At 34.3% G+C, this 23,591-nt stretch overlaps 2 protein-coding genes across 2 annotated transcripts in view; both read left to right on the top strand.

The window, feature by feature from the left end:
* The first annotated feature begins 1,282 nt into the window (after positions 1-1,282).
* The window catches only part of LOC134280873 (uncharacterized), a 121,702-nt gene continuing 99,393 nt past the window's right edge, over positions 1,283-23,591 (top strand). The window contains exon 1 of the mRNA XM_062763323.1: positions 1,283-1,345. The gene's annotated coding sequence lies outside the window, so the exon portion shown is untranslated. The remainder of the gene's footprint in view (positions 1,346-23,591) is intronic.
* LOC134280874 (uncharacterized) lies at positions 1,994-23,557 on the top strand. The gene is made up of 9 exons (XM_062763325.1): positions 1,994-2,910; positions 6,488-6,658; positions 8,713-9,171; positions 9,416-9,664; positions 10,599-11,123; positions 11,493-11,590; positions 13,292-14,458; positions 14,732-14,780; positions 20,157-23,557. The coding sequence occupies exons 1-9, from the start codon at positions 2,742-2,744 to the stop codon at positions 20,720-20,722; spliced, it is 3,453 nt and encodes a 1,150-aa protein (XP_062619309.1). The 5' UTR covers positions 1,994-2,741; the 3' UTR covers positions 20,723-23,557.

Genomic DNA, 23,591 nt, shown 5'->3' with positions numbered 1-23,591 from the left:
GAAGGACTATTAACGGCAATTATGAGGGATGTTTTGTTATGGAAAGAGTAAAAAAATATGTTAGGAACACACGGTTAGTAATATTTTAAGATTACAGTTTAAAAACATGGAGAGATAAACCGAGAACCGAGCTCACTTTTTGTGCGCAATAAATATACAGTTTTTTTTCAATTGGTGGCACTGTAGCTCTCGGGTCTATCAATATTTTTTCGGAGAGCTACAGATCTGCAGCTAGATTTCTCAGTGAATATTAATTTCAGGTTTTTCTTGTACATTAAGTAAGGTAGTTGGTACTTTAAAATTCCAGACACACCCCCCTCCTGTAAACTTCTCAATACTGAAATGATTTCTGATTTATTTCCCAGCCAATGTGCTCAGGTGAGCAATGTGGCCCATGTGCCTCTTGTTAAGATTTAAAATATATTAAAGGTAGATGAGTTCAACTAATTAATAGATTCTATATATTTTCATTATGTGTAATAACGTTAAAAGTTTCATGTAAATGAAAAAAAATGAAATATTTTACATGTAGCCTTCTTCGGTTTTACATTCACAAAGCATGTTATAAGGTTGTATGTTATGTGATACTTTTGATGTACGCCTTTGAAGATATTCTTAACATAAGAGTTATCATGGAATAAATCATGCCATTTAATTATTTTGATAGATTCCACAAGATGTAGAGTGCAAATTTGGAAAAGAAAATGATGGTTTTTCCATTGTAATGTAATCATGTTTTCCTATTCTAGAAGTTCATGAGGCTATAAAGTACATGTACATGATACTTTAAACTTAACTGCGGAAATTTTCCATGAATTTTTTTGAACTGTCGAAAGTGGAAAAAAAAACCCACAAAACATATTGTAACATCAAAATAGAAAATCATTATTTGTACCGATGCATGTACACCTGCACTGTTATACAAGTCCATTATACATTATATATTCCTATGTAGAGGTGATTCTGAAGTTGCTGTTACAATTTCCCAGAATGTGCTGTAGTTTTAAGGGAAGAAAAATGTCACCTCCACACAGGTTTGTTTACCACATGTTAATGTTCATAAACTATAAAAGTACAGCCAGCAAAAATTAATTTTTTGTTTCTCAGGCCAAAATGTTCAAAATTTAATGTAGAAGGCATAAGGAAGGAATAATGTCCTTTGACCTCTAAGAGATAATACAAGACTTGTATATCAAAATGAAGATGAAATAAAGTCAATTCATTGAATACATGTTTATTTAGAATGAAAAATTAAAATGTTTTTTTTCTTTCACCAGGGCCTAAGGACACAAACCAAGAGGAATAGAAACATCGCCGTTGTTACAAGACACAAGAAATCTGTGTGGTATACATTTCTCTGTTACTTTATATAACTGTACAGTTGTTACAAGACACAAGAGATCAGTGTGGAATACATTTCTCTGTTACTTTATATAACGGTGTACCAACACACTGTAGATCATACCAGTATCTATAGAGTGTGGTACATCGTCACAAATATCTACATTTAATACTGCACATTGTTGTTACTTTATAAATTGATATTTGAATTAAAAGAAAAGTTTTTTAAAACTGTAATATATTTATTTAAAGTAAAGGTGCAATTTGTAAATTTGTATATAAAGTTTATTTATAAAGAAGTGGAACTATTTGAAGTCAAGTTTACATTTAAAATATTTTGTATTTCATGCACTGTAGAAGAATTTTGAATGACTGCTCTATTTCTTTTTTTGAAGTTTTAATCTTTAAATGATGATTTTAAAACAGACTTCACTGTGAGTACAAGGACCTTGCTATACAAAGAAAAAAAGAATTAAGCACTAAGTATCAAGGTATTTACAGTATGTATGTCTGTGTTTTAATATTATTGTGTGCTTTAAGTTCTAAAAATCAAAACTTTAATATAAATACATGTTATTCACTGAGTACATTGTAAATAGAAGCATATTACTGATGTAGATAATTCTGGTACAATGTTGTAATTTACAGAGAAATCTCCCTGACTGAGGAAATCCAAACAGGATTCTGTTATAAAACATCAGGATAAAGAAATAGATGTCTGCTGTAAATAATGTATAGAGGAGTGTTACAGAAATCTGTCAGAGTGTCTGGTGTTATTCATGGTTATCACATTTCACGTGTGTCAACAGACCGGGTCTGGATCACTGATCATGACAATCTTATACTGACAAACACCAAAGGGGAAGAACTAAATCATGTTACAGGTATAGGTAGTTTTGCGGGAGGACACAGTGTGAATTCTAACGGTGATTTAATTTATATAGACAGTCGATATAACATCATTAAACTGTCTATAGAGAACAAAGTCAAGACTACGATAATAAAGTACAACAACACGTCACCATGGAGACAAGAGAGTGTCTACAGCTCCCCCTCCACTGGAGACCTGCTGGTCGGGATGTATAGGTATAGAGACTGATACATGGCCATTTACAGGCCAGGTAGTGCGGTATAACTCCACAGGAGAAAACATCCAGACCATAGAGCACGACAACATCACAGGTCAAGGACTGTATGGTGAACCTAGATACATCACAGAGAACCGTAATGGAGATGTTATTGTGTCTGACTGGGGCCGTGTAGTGGTGACAGATCGTGACGGTAATTACCGATTCTCCTACACAGGTCCTCAATCAGGATCAGTACTAGCACCACTAGGAATCTGTACTGACGCGCTGTCACACATCCTGGTGTGTGATAATCACACCAAGACAGTACAGATGTTAGATAGTGATGGTCACTATCTGACAAAGATACAGACACGACAACACGGGATATACAAACCATGGGGCCTGAGTTATGATGATGTCACTCACCTACTGTGGGTAGGGGCATACGAAAACAACACAGTCAACATATACAGAGTTGTAGATACAGACTCTCTGACTGGTAAGTAACACTGTAGTCTGTTTTATTGTATTGTATAATTATTATAATACCTATACTAAATAACTATATTATGATAGACAGATCATTTTTGAATAACTTTAGATGAATGTATTTAAGTGTTTATTTACAAGTCTAATATAAATGATTGCTCATTGAATAAACAACAAATATAAGCTGTTAAAGATGAAGTTTTTGACTACAAATATGATCAATAGATTAAAAAGAAATAGTAGATTTACATCTAGTCTGTAATTAATTGTAAGATGCTGTGTGTAACTCTTCAATCACTGATTCATACATGTATATACATGAATCTTATGTCAAACTTTTTTGTAAATTTTTTTCAGAACCATCTTATGGTACATTCATACATCTATATATTTGTTTGACAGATAGGTTTTGAATTATAGATGTACCGTATATACTCGCCTACATGTATAAGTCGTTTTTTTTTGGAGTCAATATCTGGTCCAAAACTCTGTATCCGACTTATAGGCGAGGTATCAAAACAATGGTATTATATGAGGTCAGTCCTTCTGAAATATAAGCTAATTAAATACAACCGACTTATAGGCGGACCGACTTATAGGCGAGTATATACGGTACGTACCATATACTGTCTTTGGAGTAATAATCAACTTTTGAAATTTTGTGCAGTTTTGTTCAATAAATACATTTGGTGTAGTATGACCAGTTTTGAGAAATAGCAGATGGAATTTTCAGCTCATCTGAGCCGAAGGCTCAAGTGAGCTTTTCTGATCACATTTTGTCTGTAGTCCGTCTGTCTGTCTGTCTGTAAACTTTTCAAATCTTCATCTTCTTCTCAAGACAATTTCAACCAAACTTGCCACAAAGCATTCTTGGATGAAGGGGATTCAAGTTTGTTCAAATAAGGGACCACGTCCTCATTCAAGGGGAGATGATTGGGAATTAATAAAAATTTGGTGGTATGTTTTGAAAATCATCTTCTCAAGAACCACTGTGTCAGGAAGAATGAAACTTATATGAAAGCATCCTCAGGTAGTGTAGATTCAAATTTGTTCGTATCATGACCCCCGGGGGTAGGGCGGGGCCACAATGGCCGACCAAAGTTTTACATAGAAATATATAGGAAAATTCTTTAAAAATCTTCTTCTCAAGAACCACTGTGCCAGGAAAGATGAAACTTATATAGAAGCATGCTCAGGTAGTGTAAATTCAAGTTTGTTCAAATCATGACCCCTGGGGGTAGGGCGGGGCCACAATGGCCGACCAAATTTTCACATAGAAATATATAGGAAAATTCTTTAAAATCTTCTTCTCAAGAATTACATGTACAAAGCAATAATTGATCATATTTATACGGAAGCATCCTCAGGTAGTGTAGATTCAAGTTTGTTCAAATAATGACCCCTGGGGGTAGGGCGAGGCCACAATGGCCGACCAAAGTTTTACATAGAAATATATAGGAAAATTCTTTAAAAATCTTCTTCTCAAGAACCACTGTGCCAGGAAGGATGAAACTTATATGGAAGCATACTCAGGTAGTGTAAATTCAAGTTTGTTCAAATCATGACCCCTGGGGGTAGGGCGGGGCCACAATGGCCGACCAAAGTTTCACATAGAAATATATAGGAAAATTCTTTAAAATCTTCTTCTCAAGAATAACAAAGCCATAATTGATCATACTTGAATGGAAGCATCCTACAGTAGTGTAGATTAAAGTTTGTTCAAATCATGACCCCCAGGGGTAGGGCGGGGCCATAATGGCCATCCAAAGTTTTACATAGAAAAATATAAGAAAATTCTTTAAAAATCTTCTTCTCAAGAATAGCAAAGCCATCATTGGTCATGGTACTACTTTTGGATTTAAACTTTCAATAATAAACCAATTTCTACTTTTTCCTAGCCACAGTGCTCAGGTGAGCGATGTTGCACATGGGCCTCTTGATTTTAAATACTTACAAAATCCTAAATAATGTATTCAGTTTAAGTAATTTTACCTTCAGACGAGATTACAATTTGTACTGATGTTGACAGTTAGATATAGACATCATTGATAACCCAGCTCTGTCTAGGAATGTTGTGTATTTCACTAGCAGGAAATCTACATTGTGTACTGGGTTGACATTTTGTATGAGAAAATTCTAGATGTCTGATGGAATATGGAGATAACCAACATTATTCAAGCTTCAAGTCCACACTGATGTTTAAGATTCATTTCATTTTTATGAACAAAAAAAAAATATTTCTTAGACACTATAGAATAAGCATGAATGCAACTGCATTGAATAATTTAAGTAACTTGCTAATGAAAGGGAGACAATTCAATTTTGTACTTGAAAGTAAAGAAAAAATTAAGTTACCTCCCTTTTCATTATAAAAGTTTTAAAATTAAATAATTCCTGTTAAAAACAACTTAATCTCTTGCTTTGTTTCAAAAAAGTTGATCAATGAAACTAAAAATATAATTTCATTGTTACTGCCTGTATCAAATGTAAGTACAAGATATGGTAAAGGAGGAAATACTTTATATTTATCATTAGATTTATTCTGTCAATTTGTAACCCTATGTATCCCAACCACATGAATTTAAGCATGTTAAGAGACTGGAAGCCCTTAGATGATAATGCACTGTTTTCATTTTTACCCTGTTATAAGCATTAGAGGTCACTGACAGAGATATGTAGGGTTGATTTCTGTGGTTTACGTGGTCACTGAACTACGTGTTGATGCTTAGAGAAGGGGGTGGGTAATATATGATATGTCTGTACTATTATGTCAGTATTTTCTCATTATTGCAAACTCATATGACCTATTTCAATTTATGAGAAAATTTTTGGATTGTTTTCATTTATAATTTACATCCATTGTCCAACCACATATATGTTTGTATTCAGTGAATTTTCAATGGAGTTATGCCTTAGGAAGGCATATTATAACTCTAAATAAAGGTCATGTGAGTATAGCTTAGGTCATCAGTACTTAGCTTAAAGACATTTTGATGCAACTTGTGTTGATTATGAAAGTTTTTTTGGAAACAAGCAATTTAACATTGATTGGTCAACTATATGTGATAATTTAAAATGTCATCATTTGATCTGAGGTGATTTGAGACCCAAAGAACATTAGGTTAGCAAGTTAAAGAACATCATCTTGTAGTAATACTAAAAGAGCCCCTATAAAATTATACATGTAATAATTTTGAAATAGAGATAATTGTGGAGGATGCATTAATCATTGATAGCAGTCATTAATGACCCTTTATCCCTTATGATATTTTTATATTGTTATAATGATGATAATATTGGAAACAAGAAATCCCCATACATAATCATTTGAGATCATAAATAAACGATGTTTTATCAGAACAAAATTTTCTCCCTTAGTATTTATAGGCATAATGAAAATCACAAATGGTTATAAATATCAAAATTTGATTCTAAATTTTCTTGGACTCAAAACATTTTAACTACTCCGATATCATAAATATTTTGACTTTTTTATATAGGAGTACCAAAATGACATTGTTTTGTGAAAATTAATCAGGATTTTTTAAAAGTATTTACAATATATATAAGACTATTTTTTTGAACAGGACTCCCTCTGGAAGACGTCAAATGTAGAAAACATCCCAAAATTCCCCTGGACCAGTTCTGTACCCCGTGTGGTGTTCCCTTGTGTGTGGAGTGTACCAACTCTGAGGATCACAGCAGACATCAACTTACAGATATAGAGACATTGTTTGACAACATTCACAGGATAGAGGGTAATAGTTTCCTTAAAGCTGAACACAATTCGTAAAAGAAATGTGTCCACCATTTTGCTCCCGATTCTCACTACTCTGCAGACTCCTATAAATAGGGCAAAACTTGGTCACTGTTTAGTGTAATCAGTTGATACCAATGTAAACGGACGTATACTATGCAGCACTCGGTAGTGAGAACAATAGAGTAACACTTCATCTAATGCAGGAAAGTAAGATACCAAAAAACGAATAAATTTACAATTATAGTTGTACGGGTCAGTGTATTATACAAACAAAAAAGATAAATGTAACTGCAATAAAATATAAACAAATGTAATGCAAGATATCCAGCAAGAACACGGGTCGCCATTGCACGCCATTACCCATTACAATAAAGCAGTCAGGTGTAAAGATTGCGACGAGTATACCCTAGTGTTGAGGTATTGTAGATAATGTTATTGAAAATGGCCTATTTACAAGTCGTGTTCAGCTTTAAGTTTTTATAGACTCAAAAAAAAAAGAAAAAAAAAGAAACGCATATTCAGATTAAATATGAAAATCGGAGCTTTCACTTTTAATTAATATTTTTTTTATGAAAAGTAATTTTAAAGTGTGTTGTGATAAAAATCAAACATGTCCAATGTTACAAATTGAAAAGTCACTTTGATGTCATTTTCATCACCACCAAATTCAATGCGCATAATAATATTTACTGTGTGACGTCTCAGTGCTAGTGGGTTTCCAATGTACGGTTGTCGTGGACGAATACCAGCTACTCTCAGTCTCTTATGAACAATTTGTGAACTTTTTTGCTGATTTCTTCAACCAGCAATTGTAGCAGCAGTTTGTACAGCAGTTCTCAATCGATTGCTGAAGGGGGGTTGGTTGGTCTGACGGTCCTGTCTGGGTGTGGTAATCCGTTGAAGGACAGTTCTTGGTCTGTTATCCGTGTTCTTAGCTGATGGAGACGTACGTTAAACCGCTGCAAAGCCGATTGATATACACTAAATGCAGTTGCAACCTCCTGTTGTGTAGCTCTGGTTGCTATCATAGTTAGCCCGTGTTGCGTTCACCTTTGTAAAGTTGTGACATTGCAACTTCAACATTATCATAAAATCTTAAATATGGGTTCAATAGGATTGTTTATTGTTGCTCTAAATCCAAAATATCAATGAAAATAGTTTACAAGAAATAATGAAAAAAACTATTTTCATAAACATGTCTATTCAAAGGAAATAACTATTTTGGTTTAGAACCCCATGTTGTCCTTAACATATATCACAGGTATGCAATGAAAAAGAAAAAGTAGTTGTTCCATATACTTTTTTTCAAAATTTCTTTGATGAGTGAAACAATATGTGTTTCTTTTTTTTTTTGTTGAGTATATATGTAGCAAATGTAGAAATTGAAATATATTTTAGATAATTGAGTATCATTCTGCTTAAATTATCAAATCAGATATTTATTACTAACAATGACCTTTTAATGATCTGAGCCAAACACAAAGTTGAAATGAATAATCTGATGATCAAAGATTCCAGGTCATCCATTAAATTGCCTGCCATCTTGCCTGTAGGTTTGTCTTTAATCATATATTGGAAGGTATATAAAATCACCTTGTCTATTTATCTGTCTAGTTGTACATTTGTTTGTCTGTCATGCCAAGACCAAAACTTCATAATCGGAAAACACAGAACTGAAAGCTAGCATATACTGGGTACAATTATAATGTGTGTTGACCTTTACGTTACCTTTAGCAAGTTCAAGGCTACAAATCACTTCAATCAAATTCTTGAATATTAACCATAATATACATTTAATATGATGAAGGACTTTACTGATTTACATTTGAAGGAACTTTTGTACATAGGTTAAACTGTGTTATGTGGATGTCCAACATGCCCTTTCAAACACTTAAATCAATGTAAGGAAATCTGTTATTGGTTTAATGCTGATATAAATAGATGGGAAGATTACTCCATTCTGTTTAACAATTTTAATAGCCAGTGATTTTAATACATTCAAGGTGTTTTCCGAGCTTGTATATCTGTATATATTTATTGTTTATTTTGTAGTTGGAGATACACTATTGATGAGCCTTCTTCTTTCCGATTCCTACAAAATAAACATGAAAGAAGGAAGCTGGATGACCAAATATAATGCTGTTGCCCAAAGTTTTCACTCAAAGAAAATCACAAAGCCATTTGTTCTTACAGATTTTGAAAATTACAGACCAATTCTGAAACTCAATGAATCAGAGATAAGTTTTTCCACTGAGCTCTTCAAGTACATTACTTTCCTGAAAATTTCAAAGCGTTTTGGATTGAACTTTACTGATATTTTCTTGACTTGTGCAGAAAAAGAAAATATTTCTGAGTTCTGTAGATCATGGAATTATCGGAGAGGAGAGAATGAAGTTTGCTGTTGGTTGCTGCCAGAAAAAAATGAGGAGTTTTTAAAAAGACTTGGAGAAGATATTTTCACACACCCAACAATGGAGGACCATTCATTCCATGTAGCCGTATTTAGAAAATGTAAGTCTATTTCTATCTCACCTGAACTATTTAATTAGATAAAGTTTACGCTGTGGATACTAAAAATACAAATTTATGTGAAATACATTCAAAATGCTACTCCTATAGTTTTGCTTTAATTTCAGTGTCACTTGACATGCAAATAGATCTTTTTCGCATCATCAGAGGCTTCTAGCTATGATTGTTTGTCGGCATGAGTTTGACTCCGTCACAGCTTTGTAACGTTAGAGTTTTGTCATTATAGTTGGAATACCAATGCAGATTATCCTAAGGGGAGACAAATCAGTGACGAATTTCATTGAAAATTTAAAGAAAGGGAAGAAAACCATGTACCATGCCTCTGGGATGATAATAGGGTGTGCTGGTAGTGGAAAAACCACATTGTTAGAGAGACTGAAGGGCATTGACCTTGAAGAAATAAAGAAAAACATAAGGTCAACTAGAGGAATCGATATCCACTCAGATGTCTTTGATGTGACAGAAAGCATCCAAGGTAGTTTTAGCTCACCTGAGCTGATGGCTGATCACATTTTGTTCATTGCTCGACTACCTGTCCGTCTGTTTGTAATTTTTTCACATTTTTGACTTCTCCTCAAAAGCGACTTGGCCAATTTTAACCAAACTTGGTACATAGCATCCTTGGGTGAAGAGGATTTTCAATTCTTAAAATGACTGACCAAATCCTCTCACACGGTGAGACAAACAAGAAAAGACACAAATAGGGTGGAGTCATTAAAAGATCTTCTCAAGAACCACAGGGCAACATAAGCTGAATTGTATGTGGAGGCACCATATCCCCTCCTTATCTTCTTGGAAAGTATGATATGTAAGAGCGTTGAGAGTGTCCTCCTATCCATCCTTCCATCTGTCCATTTATTACGTTTTGGGGTATCCATCTCTTATCTGCAACTCCTCATTACCGCTTAACCACTGAAAAAAACTGTTACTACTTAATAAAATTAATGAAACTTTCACAGAATCTTTGTTATACAGAGAAATTTTAAACATTCTGTTTTACTCTTTGAATGGACACATGTTTATGGTTTCCTAATGCAAAACATAAAAACTACCATTATATTGGTGGTACCCATCTCATATTTGCAATTCCACCTGTACAAATGAATAAAATGAAATGACACTTTTACATAATATTTACTATAAAATAAAATTTATGCCATTCCTACATCCTTCTTTATGTTAAGATTGGACAGATATTTGGTTCTTCAATAGTAAAACAAAGAATTCACCATAATACTCATATGGAACCTGCCTGGGGATATCATTTTGGGAGTTCAATACTTTCATTGTCCCTAGAATTTATTTTTTAAGTTGCAGATTTATGTAAAGTAGAATAATAGTCTGTTTGCTTAAAGTACAGAAACAACAAAGTGAGAAGGTGTTAAATGTGCATTAATTTTCATTTACAGCAAATACTTCAAGCCAAAAGCAACACTTTAAACTCAGACTTGATAAAAGAGATATGAAGCAGAGTGTTCCTAATTACCATTCAGAAAATGAAGCTGATGATGAGAAAATACAGGAAAAGATGGAACCAGAAGATGTTGAGGGCAGTATGACTGAAGCATCAAACAGTGGACAGATATCACATGATGATACCAACATTAAAACTACTTCATCCCATGAACCACAGGGGGCCACATCACCAGAAAATGTAGCAGATGTTATGAAGGAAAGAAAAGATATTCGTCATAGTCCAGAAATTTCTGGAAATTTACAGATAGGTGCAGAAGATATTTCAGAAGATCCAGATAAAAAAATAACCATGACTGACTTTGCAGGACAGTGTTCATATTATGCCTCACACCAGATTTTTCTGAGTCCTCGGGCGTTCTTCATTCTTGTGCTGAATATGGAGAAGAAGTTCGATGATAAGGTTGGTGAAGAAGTGTGTTGTCAGGAAGGCTCCATTTACGGGGGATGGACACACAGAGGTAGTTCATGTATTTTAATTATTATATGCATGGCCTAAAAGGACCACCACATCAGATAAAAATTTATTGCATTGATAAATGTAATTGACATACTAAAAAGGAAATAATTAAGTTTTCCCTATTTTCAGAACCTGTCTGCCTTACTGAATTTTGAAACTTTAGACCTATGAAACGTTTATCCTAAATGAGAATCATTTTTTATTTGGTTTGCCCTTCTCTGCAGCCTTATGAAGGCAATAAGTTTGTTACATGTATACCCCGTCTTGTAAATAGCTCTTACATATATAGTTTTTCATTTACGTCTTCCATCATTTCCTGCAATCTACCTCAAAGAAAACTCTTACAGCTGAATGTATCTTTGGTTTTCAGATTATCTTGAGTTCTGGATGAAGTCCATCCACCAATATGGCGGTGATAAAGCTCCTGTCATCCTGGTTGGTACACATTGTGAGAACAAAACAGAAAAGGTATCATTTTTAAATACTGTTATTTATTATTTACACAGATATTTTACTTTGACATGGTTTTTCTGATCTCTAACTATTTAATATAATATATACGGGTATATATGTGTTTCATAAACTCTGTGGGAACAAAACAATAACGATCATTGTATGATTATGAACATTATTAGCTCACCTGAGCTGAATGCTCAAGTGAGCTTTTCTGATCAAAATTTGTCCTCCGTCTGTCGTCGTTGTCGTTGTTGTCGTTGATGTAATCTTTTCACATTTTCAATTTCCAGTCAAGAACCACTGAGCCGATTTCAACCAAACTTGCCACAAAGTATCCTTAGGTAAAGGGGATTCAAGTTCGTTCAAATGAAGAGCCACGCCCTTTTCTTAGGGGAGATAATTATGAATTAGTGAAAAATTAATGACATTTTTAAAAAATCTTCTTCTCAAGAACCACTGGGCCAAGAAAGATAACGAACAGTATTCAGTCTCAAAGTCCATAAAACAATAAAAATCAAGAGCGGAGCAAACACGGACCTCCCATACATCAGAGGTGGGATCCGGTGCCAAGGGATGAGTGAGCATACCCTGCTGACCGGTCACACCCGCCCTGTGCTCCTTGTCATGATCGTGAAATAACGGAAAAATCCGTCGTCCATTCAGTGTATAAATAATGGACAAATAATTGTTTTGAAAAACATTCAGTCAGCATTTGACTCAATGATAAACTGTATTTGCTGACAAGGTCATTGTATCTACCATAGAACTTACGAAATGATGTCGAAAAGACTGCTGATATTCTTTTTTCATCATTTTGCTTGTCAATAATTTACCTCGTTTTAGAAATTGTTCATACGTAGAGCATGCTCTTGCGTATCCAATCTATTGAGTGTCATATACACTCTGTATGCAGTATCATTTAATAAATGTTGGAAAAGGTTAGACAGAAGTTATGAGAAAACGTTAAATGTTCAAAATAATGTCGCTTATAAACGTGTATAAATATTTCTACAATATATACTTCGCACTAACAATCCCAAGAAAAATTTGGGGTATACAGCCCGCGTACAACAAGTTGCATACACCCCGGACACAACATAGTTTTTTCGTCAATATCTTTATATATGAGCTGTCTTATTAACAGATAATTTGTACAAACATTTATCTAGCAATCATGTATTTAACAATACTATAAAGGGGATGATAAAGCAAAGCTTTCTTCAGATATTTGATTATAAACACAGTGTTGCGTCAATCTTGCTCCGATCCTCGGAATTGTGTTGAGGTGTTTGATAAAACTAGAAGAATTCCAGTGGATTCATAGATATCCATATACTCCTCAAATAATGCTTTCTTCCATAGGCATATGCTTTCTGGCGAAAAATATCCGTAAGTTGAGAAAATGGACAAAGAATCTACATTGACCCCCTTTCTCTCGCTTCGGAAGCATACACCCCGCGCACATTATAGTATACACCCCGCATGTTGGGATATATACGGTGCATATGCTGTATTAATATGAAGGTATTTTAAAGTTATATATATTAAATTCAAGCCCCCCCCCCCTCCCCCTCTTCAGTAAACTTTTCACTTCTGATCTGATTTGTGTTTTTTCCTAGCCGATTTGAAGTGAGCGATGTGGCCTTTGGGCCTTTTGTTTTACTACGACTAATTTGTTAGCATAAAATAAAATAAGGATTTTGTTTTCGTTAGGAAAAAGAACTGTTTTTCCGAGAAGTATGGAAGACTCTTGACATGAAGAAGAAGTCTTTACAAAAACATATTGATGTGAAACGGCGATTTGCGGTCGGATTCCATGACAATGAAAGCATTGAAAAACTTAAGCTATCCATTGCTGATGTTGTGTGCAAGCTCGATCACTGGGGTGAGGAGCTTCCACAGTCATGGGCTATGTTTGAAACATTCTTTCTGGAAAAGAAAATTCGCAAGATTTTGAGTACGGTTGAACTTCAGTCTTTTAATGAAACATTGCCTGAGGGAATAAAGCTCCAAACTACTGAAGATATGGATGCCATGCTGCAGTTCTTCCATGACATTAGAGAACTTATGCACTTCAATCAACAATTCCTCAATAAAGTTATTATCCTCGATGTTCAGTGGTTTGCAGATGCCTTTAGAAATGTCATAACAGATAAAAACCATGCAAAAGAAGATTTATTTGAATATGCCTCAGAATGGGACAAATTCAATGAAACTGGAGAGTTAGATGAAGCACTATTATGTGCCATATGGAGAATGAACAACAATGGTTACCTTGAGCACAAAGAGGATATCATGATGTACATGGAGAAGTTAGGACTCTTAGCTAAAATGAGCGACAAAACATGGTATGTCCCATGTATGAACCAGATGCAATTTCCAGTAGACTGCTTCTCGTCATACCCTGCCTCCTCCATCCTTTGTTACACATTTGATGTTCTTCCTGTAGAAATTTTCCATCGCCTTGTAGCAACTTGCATGCAGATTCCTTGGGAGATTTTTACAGATGAAGACAGAAATTGCATTTACCAGACAGCAGCTATTTTTGTATATGAACAGCATTATAACATCATGCTTGGAATGACACAAACAGAAATTCAGCTGCAAGTGTTTGTTGTGGAGGGAGAAGTTGATGTTTCAAAATGTCAACAGATTAGAGAAAACATTGAGCGTATATTAGATAATCTTTCCAATACATTCCAGAAAAACTCAGAATTTCAGGTTGGGTTTAAATGCAAGCCTTCTGGGTTTTGTAACAGGAAAGAAAGTGCTGTCATAAAAGAATCAATGTTTGCAAGAGCAGGTTTTCAATGTCCTTCCTGTCCAGCAAACAAGAAGCATACTATCAACACAAAAGACATCACAAAATATTGGAAACAGGTACACCAGAATATTATTAATTTCATAAATATACAGATTATTTCACACGATTTTAGAATAATGTAATTTAGATTTTGTCGTTGATATTTTTTTTTTGTATAATGTATTACTATTCAGAAAATAATTAATGTAATCCATTTTATGGCCTGTTTAAATGATTCTGACATCAACTTGTTTGGAAATGGAAAATTCTTATTTCTCTCTTTAAAAATGTAAATTACAAAAGAGTCTATAATTATTTTTAATATACATCTATTTCTATTTATAAAACAGGACGCACAGTCTGAACGTGGAACCAATGAAGACACTGGAACAAATCCCTGTACGTATAACATTCATATTAATCATTTATATCCATAAAGTACTTGTACTAAACTGAATCTTCAGAAGTTCAATGAAAAAAGAGAATAAAAAAAGAAAAATTGAGGATATGGAGATGAGGAACAGTTTTCAATATCAAAATTCTTAAACAATACAAAATAGGATTAGAGCAATCACAAACCTGAAAAACCTGAAAAAAAGGAAATTAGGGAAACACTATGCAGCAAACATTGATACCAATGCAATTGGCTGATCTGTCTTACCAATTGGAGTTGTGACAGAGCAACAATATGGAATCATTATTAACAGTGAATATAAAGGAACATTTTTACAAATCTTCTCAAGAACCTATTGGTAAGAAAAGCATAAACATATGTGCTTATGTGACAGTTTTCTTGTAGATTCTAAGGGGTTAGGGCAGGGCTTGCAACAGGGAATCAATTATTTTACATTCAGGACGAAGATGTTTGACAGTGTCTCGTCAGTTGAAACCCTTGTTACAACAAGGTATGTAATAACATCACAAGATGTAATACACTGTGATTACCGTATAAGTAGAATTTTAGCGTGGATTTAATTTTGGCATTATTAGCAAGGGTCATGAGATCGCTAAATTTAAATAGCGCTAAATATTTATTGCACTTTTTTGTAAAAGCTGCTTTAGTAAGCATTTTAAAATCGCTAAAGATAAATCTCACTAAAAATGAATTACCAATTTTTTTTAAGGAGAAATCGCTTAATTTCCGTCTCGCTAAATTTTCTTCTTATACGGTATTACATTTTGCTTTGTTCTCAATGCGAACTGTAATAATTAACGCAAAATGTGATGGAATGATTCTGTGATTATTACATTTGGCGTTTATAAATTTTGCATAGAGATCAACACGAAACGTAATAATGTACTTTTTGTGTTAATTAATACCATGGGAAAACTCACTCTACAAAATTGAACTATGAGAATTAGGTAACGTAAGGCCTCTTACAGACATTACTAGATCTAGCGGTGTCTTTCTAGGTCACCTGAGTAAACTCAGGTGACCTATTGCTATCCGTTTTCGTCCGTCGTCGTATGTCGTAAACTTTTGAACATTTTTAGTTTCTTCTCTAGAAAAACTGAACCAATTTTAACCAAATTTGGTATACAGCATCTATGGGTAAAATTGTGAATTTCATGGTCACTGCCCCATGGGGCCTGAGAGGTGGGGCCTAAACCATTAAAATAAATATAATATTTAAAAATCTTCTTCTTTACTCCTGGACGTCAAGCAGTCAAACTTTGACATAATTTTAAACATCATTGAGTCCTCTACCACAATTTTGAAATTCATGTCCCTTGGTTCAGGGGTTCTTGTGTTAAAGTGGGGCAATATAGATCATACAGTAAAAGTGCATTATTTCTTTGAAAATCTTCTCTGCTCCTGGGTATTAAATTGACTAACTTAGAACATAGTTACGATAACCAAGAGTGCTTCTTCAAGAATTGTAAATTTCATAGTCCCTGTGTTAGGGGTTCTGGAGTTAGAGTGGGGCTATATAGATCATATAGTGAAAGTGCATTATTTCTTTGAAAATCTTCTTCTCTGCTCCTGGGTATTAGATAAACTAACTAAGAACATAGTCATGATGACCAAGAGTGCCTCTTTAGAAATTGTGAATTTCATGGTCCCATGGTTAGGGGTTGATGTGTTAGGGTAGGGCTCTATTGATTGGTATAGTAAAAATACATTAATGCTTCAAAAACATTCTTCTCTGCTCTTCGGTATTAAACAAGCTAACTAAGTAAATAGTTAAGATAAACAAAAGTGAATTCTCACAAATTGTGAATTTTATGGCCCCAGGGTCAGGGGTTCTGGTGTAAGGTTGGGGCTCTATTGATTATGTGGTGAAAATCCAAAATAATGTTACTACATTGTTGTGTTATTACATTTTATCTTGATCTCGACGCAAAATGTAATAATTTTAAAATCGTATGGATTGTTGATCTTGACAGAAAATGTAATAAAGCAAACTGTAATAATCCTGAAAAGGTGTATTGTTGCAATTTGTGTGATCACATTTTGCCTTGATTTCGACATGAAATGTAATAAAGCAAAATGTATTAATCCAGGTGTATTACATTTTGCGTTGTTATTACATTTTGCTTTGTAACAAACCCTGCTCTGTTCGGACCATTTCATAATATCCGTGACTGTTATTGTAACATTTTGTTTGAAACTAACATTTTTCCTTAGTCACCTGTGACATGTCAGTTATGCTATTGTTATCTTTGAATTCTTACTAAAAAGTCGTTTAAAATTGTTTTTCAGGTTCAAAGCTAGAGAAGCCTGCTAGGCGTTTGATTTTTTATATGCATGTAGGAAAAAATTGAATTATACTATTAATTGTAGCTAAATTCAAGTGATATAATGCAAACCTTTTCTTCATGCAATGCAACATGTAGACTTGTACCAGTAGAACTTGTACATGCTGATTTTATAATTTATAAACAAACTATTTCTAGTTACATCCTAAAAACTGGTATTTATAGACTAAAAACGCAGGTTTTTTTGTGTTCAAATGAACTCAAAATAGTAATGACCAAGGGCCATAAAAAGATTGCCATTTGGAATGATGTCAATAACTCAGTGGTGCTGTGTTTGTTAAAGAAATAAAGTCTGTGTTTTCGTGAACCTCCAAGGTTTAGAGATGTTGTATGAAAGATAAAAGCTGAGGCATTCACGACAACAAGGACTTTATTTCTATTCTACTACGGCTGTAAAATACGATTGATCATTTCTCTATAGAGAAAAGTATTAGGTCACCATGCTTTAGTAGCGCTGTTCCATTTAGCGCCAGAGTGTAAATTTGTTTGTTAAGTTGTGAATAGAAGGCAGATGACTTGTGCTTTCGCCGCATCGAAATTAGCATTTTTAGGTCAACTGAGTTACTCAGGTGACCTATTGCTATCCGTTTTCGTCCGTCATGTGTCGTGTGCTAACATTTGAACATTTTCAGCTCTTCTCTGAAACTACTAAACCAATTTCAGCCAATTTTAACACAAAGCATCTATGGGTGAAGGGAAACAAAAATTGTTAAATTCATGACCCCTGCCCCCCTGAGGCCTGAGGGATGGGGCCAAAACCAATAAAATTGATGCAATCTCTGAAAATCTTCTTCTTTACTCCTGGACATCAAGCCGTCAAACTGTTGACATAATTTTAATCAACATTGAGCCCTTTATCATAATTGTGAAATTCATGGTCCCAGGGTCAGGGGTTCTGGAGTTAGGGCGGGGCTCTGTTGATCATATATTGAAAATGTAAAATTCTTAGAAATCTTCTTCTTTCCGCCTGTGAGTAAAGCAAATAAACTAGGTGCATGGTTATGATGATCAAGGTGCCTTTTTCAAAATTGTGAAACTTGTTGCCCTGGGGTGAAGAGTTTTGGGGTGGGGGTGTCTATATTGATTATGTACTGAAATTTGAACATTTTCAGCTTCTTCTCCGAAACTACAAAACCAATTTCAGCCAATTTTGGTACAAAACATCTATGTGTGAAGGGAAACAAATATTGTGAAATTCATGGCCCCTGTCCCCTTGGGGCCTGAGGGGTGGGGCCAAAACCACTAAAATTAGATCATTCTTTAAAAATCTCCTTCTTTACTCCTGGACATCAAGCAGGCAAACTGTTGACATAAATGTAATGAACATTGAGTCCTCTACCAAAATTGTGAAATTCATGGCCCCAGGGTCAGGGGTTCTAGTGCTAGGGCGGTGCTATATAGATTATATAGTGAAAATGCATGATTTCTTTGAAAATCTTCTTCTCTGCTCCTGGGTATGAAATAAACTAACCAAGCACATAGTTATGATGAGCAATAGTGCCTCTACCAAAATTGTGAATTTTATGACCCCAGGGTTAGGGGTTCTGGTGTTAGGGCGGGGCTCTATTGGTTATATAGTGAAAATGCATTTATTCTTTGAAAATCTTCTTCTGTACTTCTGGGTATCAAATAAACTAAGTAAATAGTTATAATGAGCAAGAGTGCCTCTGCCAAAATTGTGAATTTTATGACCCCAGCGTCAGGGGTTCTGGTGTTAGGGCGGGGCTCGCTCTATTGGTTATATAGTGAAAATGCATTTATTCTTTGAAAATCTTCTTCTCTTCTTCTGGGTATTAAATAAACTTACCAAGCACATAGTTATGATGAGCAAGAGTGCCTCTACCAAATTGTGAATTTCATTACCCCAGGGTCAAGGGTTCTTAAGTGTTTAGGCGGGGCTCTATTGGTAATATAATGAAAATGCATTTATTCTTTGAAAATCTTCTTCTCTACTTCTGGGTATTAATTTTATGCCCCACCCCCTCGGGTATGGGTTGAGGGGGGGGGGGTTACAAAGTCTAAAAATAAATTAATGCTTTGAAATCTGCTCTTTGGTATTAATCAACCATTTTATGATAAATATTGCAAAATTTTGAAATATTTGGCCCCAGGATCAGGTGGGATGAGGTGCACAACTTGGTATAAAGTGGAAGTGCATTTTCTCTTAATATTACTCTGATATTTCCCCAGGTATTAAGTAAATAGAGTAAGCATGCCAAGTCTTTAATTATGATAAGCAATGGTGCCTCTTTCAAAATTGTGAATTGCGAATGTCATGGGTTTAAAACACGAACCAAATTTAATTGTTTTAAAGTTGTTGCATAATACTCAGGTGACCTATAAGGCCCGTGTGCCTCTTGTATTAAATATAAATCTTTTAGTGGCTCATATAGATTAATCTTCTGGAATATACAATAACAAAGTCAGTTTCCTATTTCATTACTTTATAACTAAAATCACGGAGTTTAAATATGGCGTAGGGAGGTCAGTGAAACTATCCCGCTTCACTTTAGAAAACTACATTCACCAGCTACTTTCTGCAATATACACTGTTTAAATTGCAAAATACGACATATTGATGTTGTCTAGATATTTATTTCATTCTAGAGTCAAATGTACATTTCAATTGCACAGGTTTTATACGTGTTTCTGATCTGATACCGGTAATTTTTTAATGACGTTTGTGATTTATTGAAGAATAATGTCCGCGGTATATCTTTGATCTCGACAGTAATCGTAGTAGAATTGCTCATAGTATTAACAATATATCTTTGGGATCAATTACTCTAAGTTATCTTCATGTTTCATAGACACTTGTAACACATTCATGATGGAAATGTTCTTTTCAGTAAAAAACTTTTCTTCATAATGTGTGTGTTCAAGAGGAATTGAGTCCAGTTCTCCAACTGGTATTTTTAACTCACTTAAATGTGTGATGTCTTGTATTTTATTTAAAGACATCAATATAAAGGAGAAATTTCGTCTAACATTATTTTGCATACTCTTATTTTCCAGCTGTTGAACTGGTTCTTAATGCAGTTTCAAGAAAAATCCGAGGCATAGGAATCAGTCTATTGGAGGGTCTATTTGAAGTCAATGTTGATGTATCCCCCACACTCAGTTTTGAGGAGAAGGTATTCAGAATCTTGTACCAATGGAAATCCAAGAATGCACACATTGATCACTTGCGAGAATTAGAGAGCATTCTACAGAGAGAAGGTCAAGGACTAGCTGCGGAATACATTAAAACATTTAATACCACAGACTATACTTGTAGTGGCGTGATTAGCCCTGATCAGAATGTTTCAACAACGGAATTCAAAACATTGTCTGAATATCTCTCAAAAGACTACACTTATTTTGTCCGCTTTTTGGGGCTTGCTCAAAGATATATCGAACAAATGGAAGCAGATGGTTTGAAGATACAGGATAAAATATATATATCACTTACAAAGATACAGGAGGAATGTCGTTACATGTTAAACCGACAGATGATTTGCAATGCATTGACATTTATAGACAGAAATGATGTGATCAGTGAATTACGATGGACATCACGCAAACGAAAACGGGATGACTAATCGGGAAAGGAAAAGTATATTTTGGTTTCTTTAAGCTGTGTTCATGTTTATTACAGTTTTAATATGTTTTACAGTGTGGCCATTTGGGCGAGCGCAGTTGTGACCATCAAAAACATTGAAAACTTGAAAAGCTACTTCAAACATCAAGTGGCACGAGACATCTCAGCTAGCTGTGACGTCATGCAACATCACGGAGCTCCTCGGAGCTTACGGAGACAGTCGAGCGTTTGGTTGAAACTACAGATCTAGTGGATTTTGGTTGGAAAACATTGCAGAGTTATTTATTGTCTCTTTGAAATATTTCTACAAACTGTCTCAGATATGATTTTTAATGAATTTGAGGAAAAATCTTAACTTGCTGAAAAATGAGAAAATCTTTTAGTTCACCACTCACTTGATGTGCAAATTGCTTGCTGAACATCCGTTCACCTCCTGAAAGGTTTTAATGCTTTACGTTATTATTTATTTATTTATTCGCGCAAAGGACATTGGGTAGTAAAGGAATTCTGGGAATTTTTAACAACAAAATTTGCTTGACGTATATACAATTCCAAACATCCTCTGTTCTTACACGTTAGTCTCGAGCTCGCTTCGTGAGCGTCGCGAAGCAACGCTCGCTGAGTTTGCTATTATTAAAAATTGAATTGTCAAGAATATTTTTATGAATGACCTTGTATATTGACATTCTACTATTTATTTCATCAATGAAGAGTGCCCATAATTGGGAGAGGCTTCAGTCTTACTGTTATCTGGAGTATCATTTTATTTCTTGTGCGGTTATGATTCTAGTATGTATTTTATATGATTTTTGTTGTATTGTGACTTGTGCTTGATGCATGAAAGGTGAAAGCGTGGAATTATAGATTGCATGACCTTTAGTATATGCATACGTTGCTGCAAGTTTAATTGTAATTGTTACGATCTGATCGTTGAAAACGCATTTATCATCATAAATGTGAAAAAAACGATAATTAGGGTGATTGGCAAGGCATGGTTTTCCGGAAAGAAGGTTTGATACTTCAGCTTTTTCTCAAGTGTAAAGTAGTGATTGACAGTGAACTCTCATGTGGAATTCTCAACGCTATCAAGCGAATAAAACATATTTTAAATGGATAATCAAACTCCTTCAAAGGGTAGATTCACCAATACAGAAAGAAAATAGATGCAGAAATGGATTAAAGTTTGTTTTAAATTGTATTCAATGGACAGAAAATACAAAATTTTCTTTATAAAGTATGGGTTTGATAAGTAATATTGATTACTTTGAGTGTCAAAGACCTCTTATAATAAATCAAGAAAAACTTTGAGATAAATCATACGGGAACCAGTTCTTATTATTTATCCCATAGAACTCTATATAAACCTTTTGCCCGCTGAATACTTTACAACTTCAATTTCAACTTCATGCAAGCCTGAACAAGTATTGCTTTTACAGGTCAAAATTGCTGTTGTTTAAAACTGAAGCGATGGGCAGTAAATGGCACTCTGCATAAAATGTTAACCAAAATTCTTCCCAAACCAAATATCATTTAATATTTCTATATTTTCTTTAATGTTAGCTCATCCCTTCAATTCTTTAACAGATAAGCATTATAACTTTAAAATGAAAATATTTGATGAAAGAGTATACCTAAATTCATCAAATCTGCAAACACTGTCGTAAATATAGTGTTTAAATAATGGACTAAGGGAAGGATATGGAGATAATGAACAGTATTCAATCTAAAAGTTCATGCAACAATACAAAATAAGAGAGAGCAAACACGGACCCCCGAAACATCAGTGGTGGGGCCAAGTGCCATGGCGGAGTGAGCATCCCCTGCCGACCAGTCGCGCTAGCCGTTTGCTCCTTGTCATGAACAGGAAATAACGGAAAAACTCCGTCGCCAACTTAGTGTATAAATAATGGACAAACAATTAGTATGAAAAACGTCAGTCATGATTTGACTCAATGATAAATTGTATTTGCTGACAAGGGTATTGTATTGACCATAGAATTTACGAAATGATGACTTTAAACGAGACTGCTGATATTCTTGTTTCATCAACTTGCTTGTCAATAATTTACCTCGTTTTAGAAATTGTTCATACGCAGATCATGCTCTTGCGTATCAAATCAACTGAGACATACTCCGTATGTAGTTGATGAAGGTATGTCGCTGTATAAGTAAGAGATAACTAAGTATGAAGCAGAAGTGTCGGACTCTATGGTATCTTTTATATCATGCTCACGTTTCGAAGAAGGGATGGAAATTACCATACAATAAGTATGAAAAACGTCAGTTCCTTCTTGCTCTGCTCCTATCATGTATTGTTTTCTGGACCTTTGATATTGAATACTTTTCGTTATCTCCATATGTTTCATTTAAATGTATATCATGAAATACTTATTTTAAAAAAATGCTTTCTTTGTTAGTAAGGGGATTAATGTCGAAGCTATTGCAGAAAAAAATACACAAGTAATTTTTTTACAGTAATTGCTGCGACGTTAATTTCCATACAAACAAACAAAGAAAATATTCTATTGTTTTTATTTATATCTGTTTTAAAAATTATTCAAAGTTAAATTAATTTTTTTATCTATTGTTTTTAAGATGAATATGTCATTGTATATAGAAATGTTGGAACAGTCATTGTTCAAGTAAACTACACAGGCGGCTTACTCAGTGTTGTACGAATTGTTATTTTTCAGTCATGATTATCTTTACTGACATTGCAATGTAATTATTGTTAATTTCTCTATCTTTATAATAATCAGTTTTAAGTGTTTTATTTGTAAATGTTAGAATGTACATCTGTAAATCACCAGAGTGGAACCCTCAAATTCTGTTTAAAATAAATTAACCAAGATAGAAGTTCATGCACGTTT

This window comes from Saccostrea cucullata, unplaced genomic scaffold, assembly GCF_032062105.1.
Source record: "Saccostrea cucullata isolate Sc308-1 unplaced genomic scaffold, CSIRO_AGI_Scuc_v1 ctg2582, whole genome shotgun sequence".
Classification (NCBI taxonomy): domain Eukaryota; kingdom Metazoa; phylum Mollusca; class Bivalvia; order Ostreida; family Ostreidae; genus Saccostrea; species Saccostrea cuccullata.
The sequence above is the reverse complement of the archived record's forward strand: the minus strand, read 5'-3'. Positions and strand labels throughout refer to the sequence as shown.

Coding starts and splice junctions, on each gene's coding strand:
- LOC134280874 (XM_062763325.1), top strand. CDS start 2,742: ATGTTAGATAGTGATGGTCACTATCTGACAAAGATACAGACACGACAA. Junction 6,659..8,712: donor CAACATTCACAGGATAGAGG/GTAATAGTTTCC, acceptor TTTATTTTGTAG/TTGGAGATACACTATTGATG. Junction 14,781..20,156: donor AGACACTGGAACAAATCCCT/GTACGTATAACA, acceptor CTTATTTTCCAG/CTGTTGAACTGGTTCTTAAT.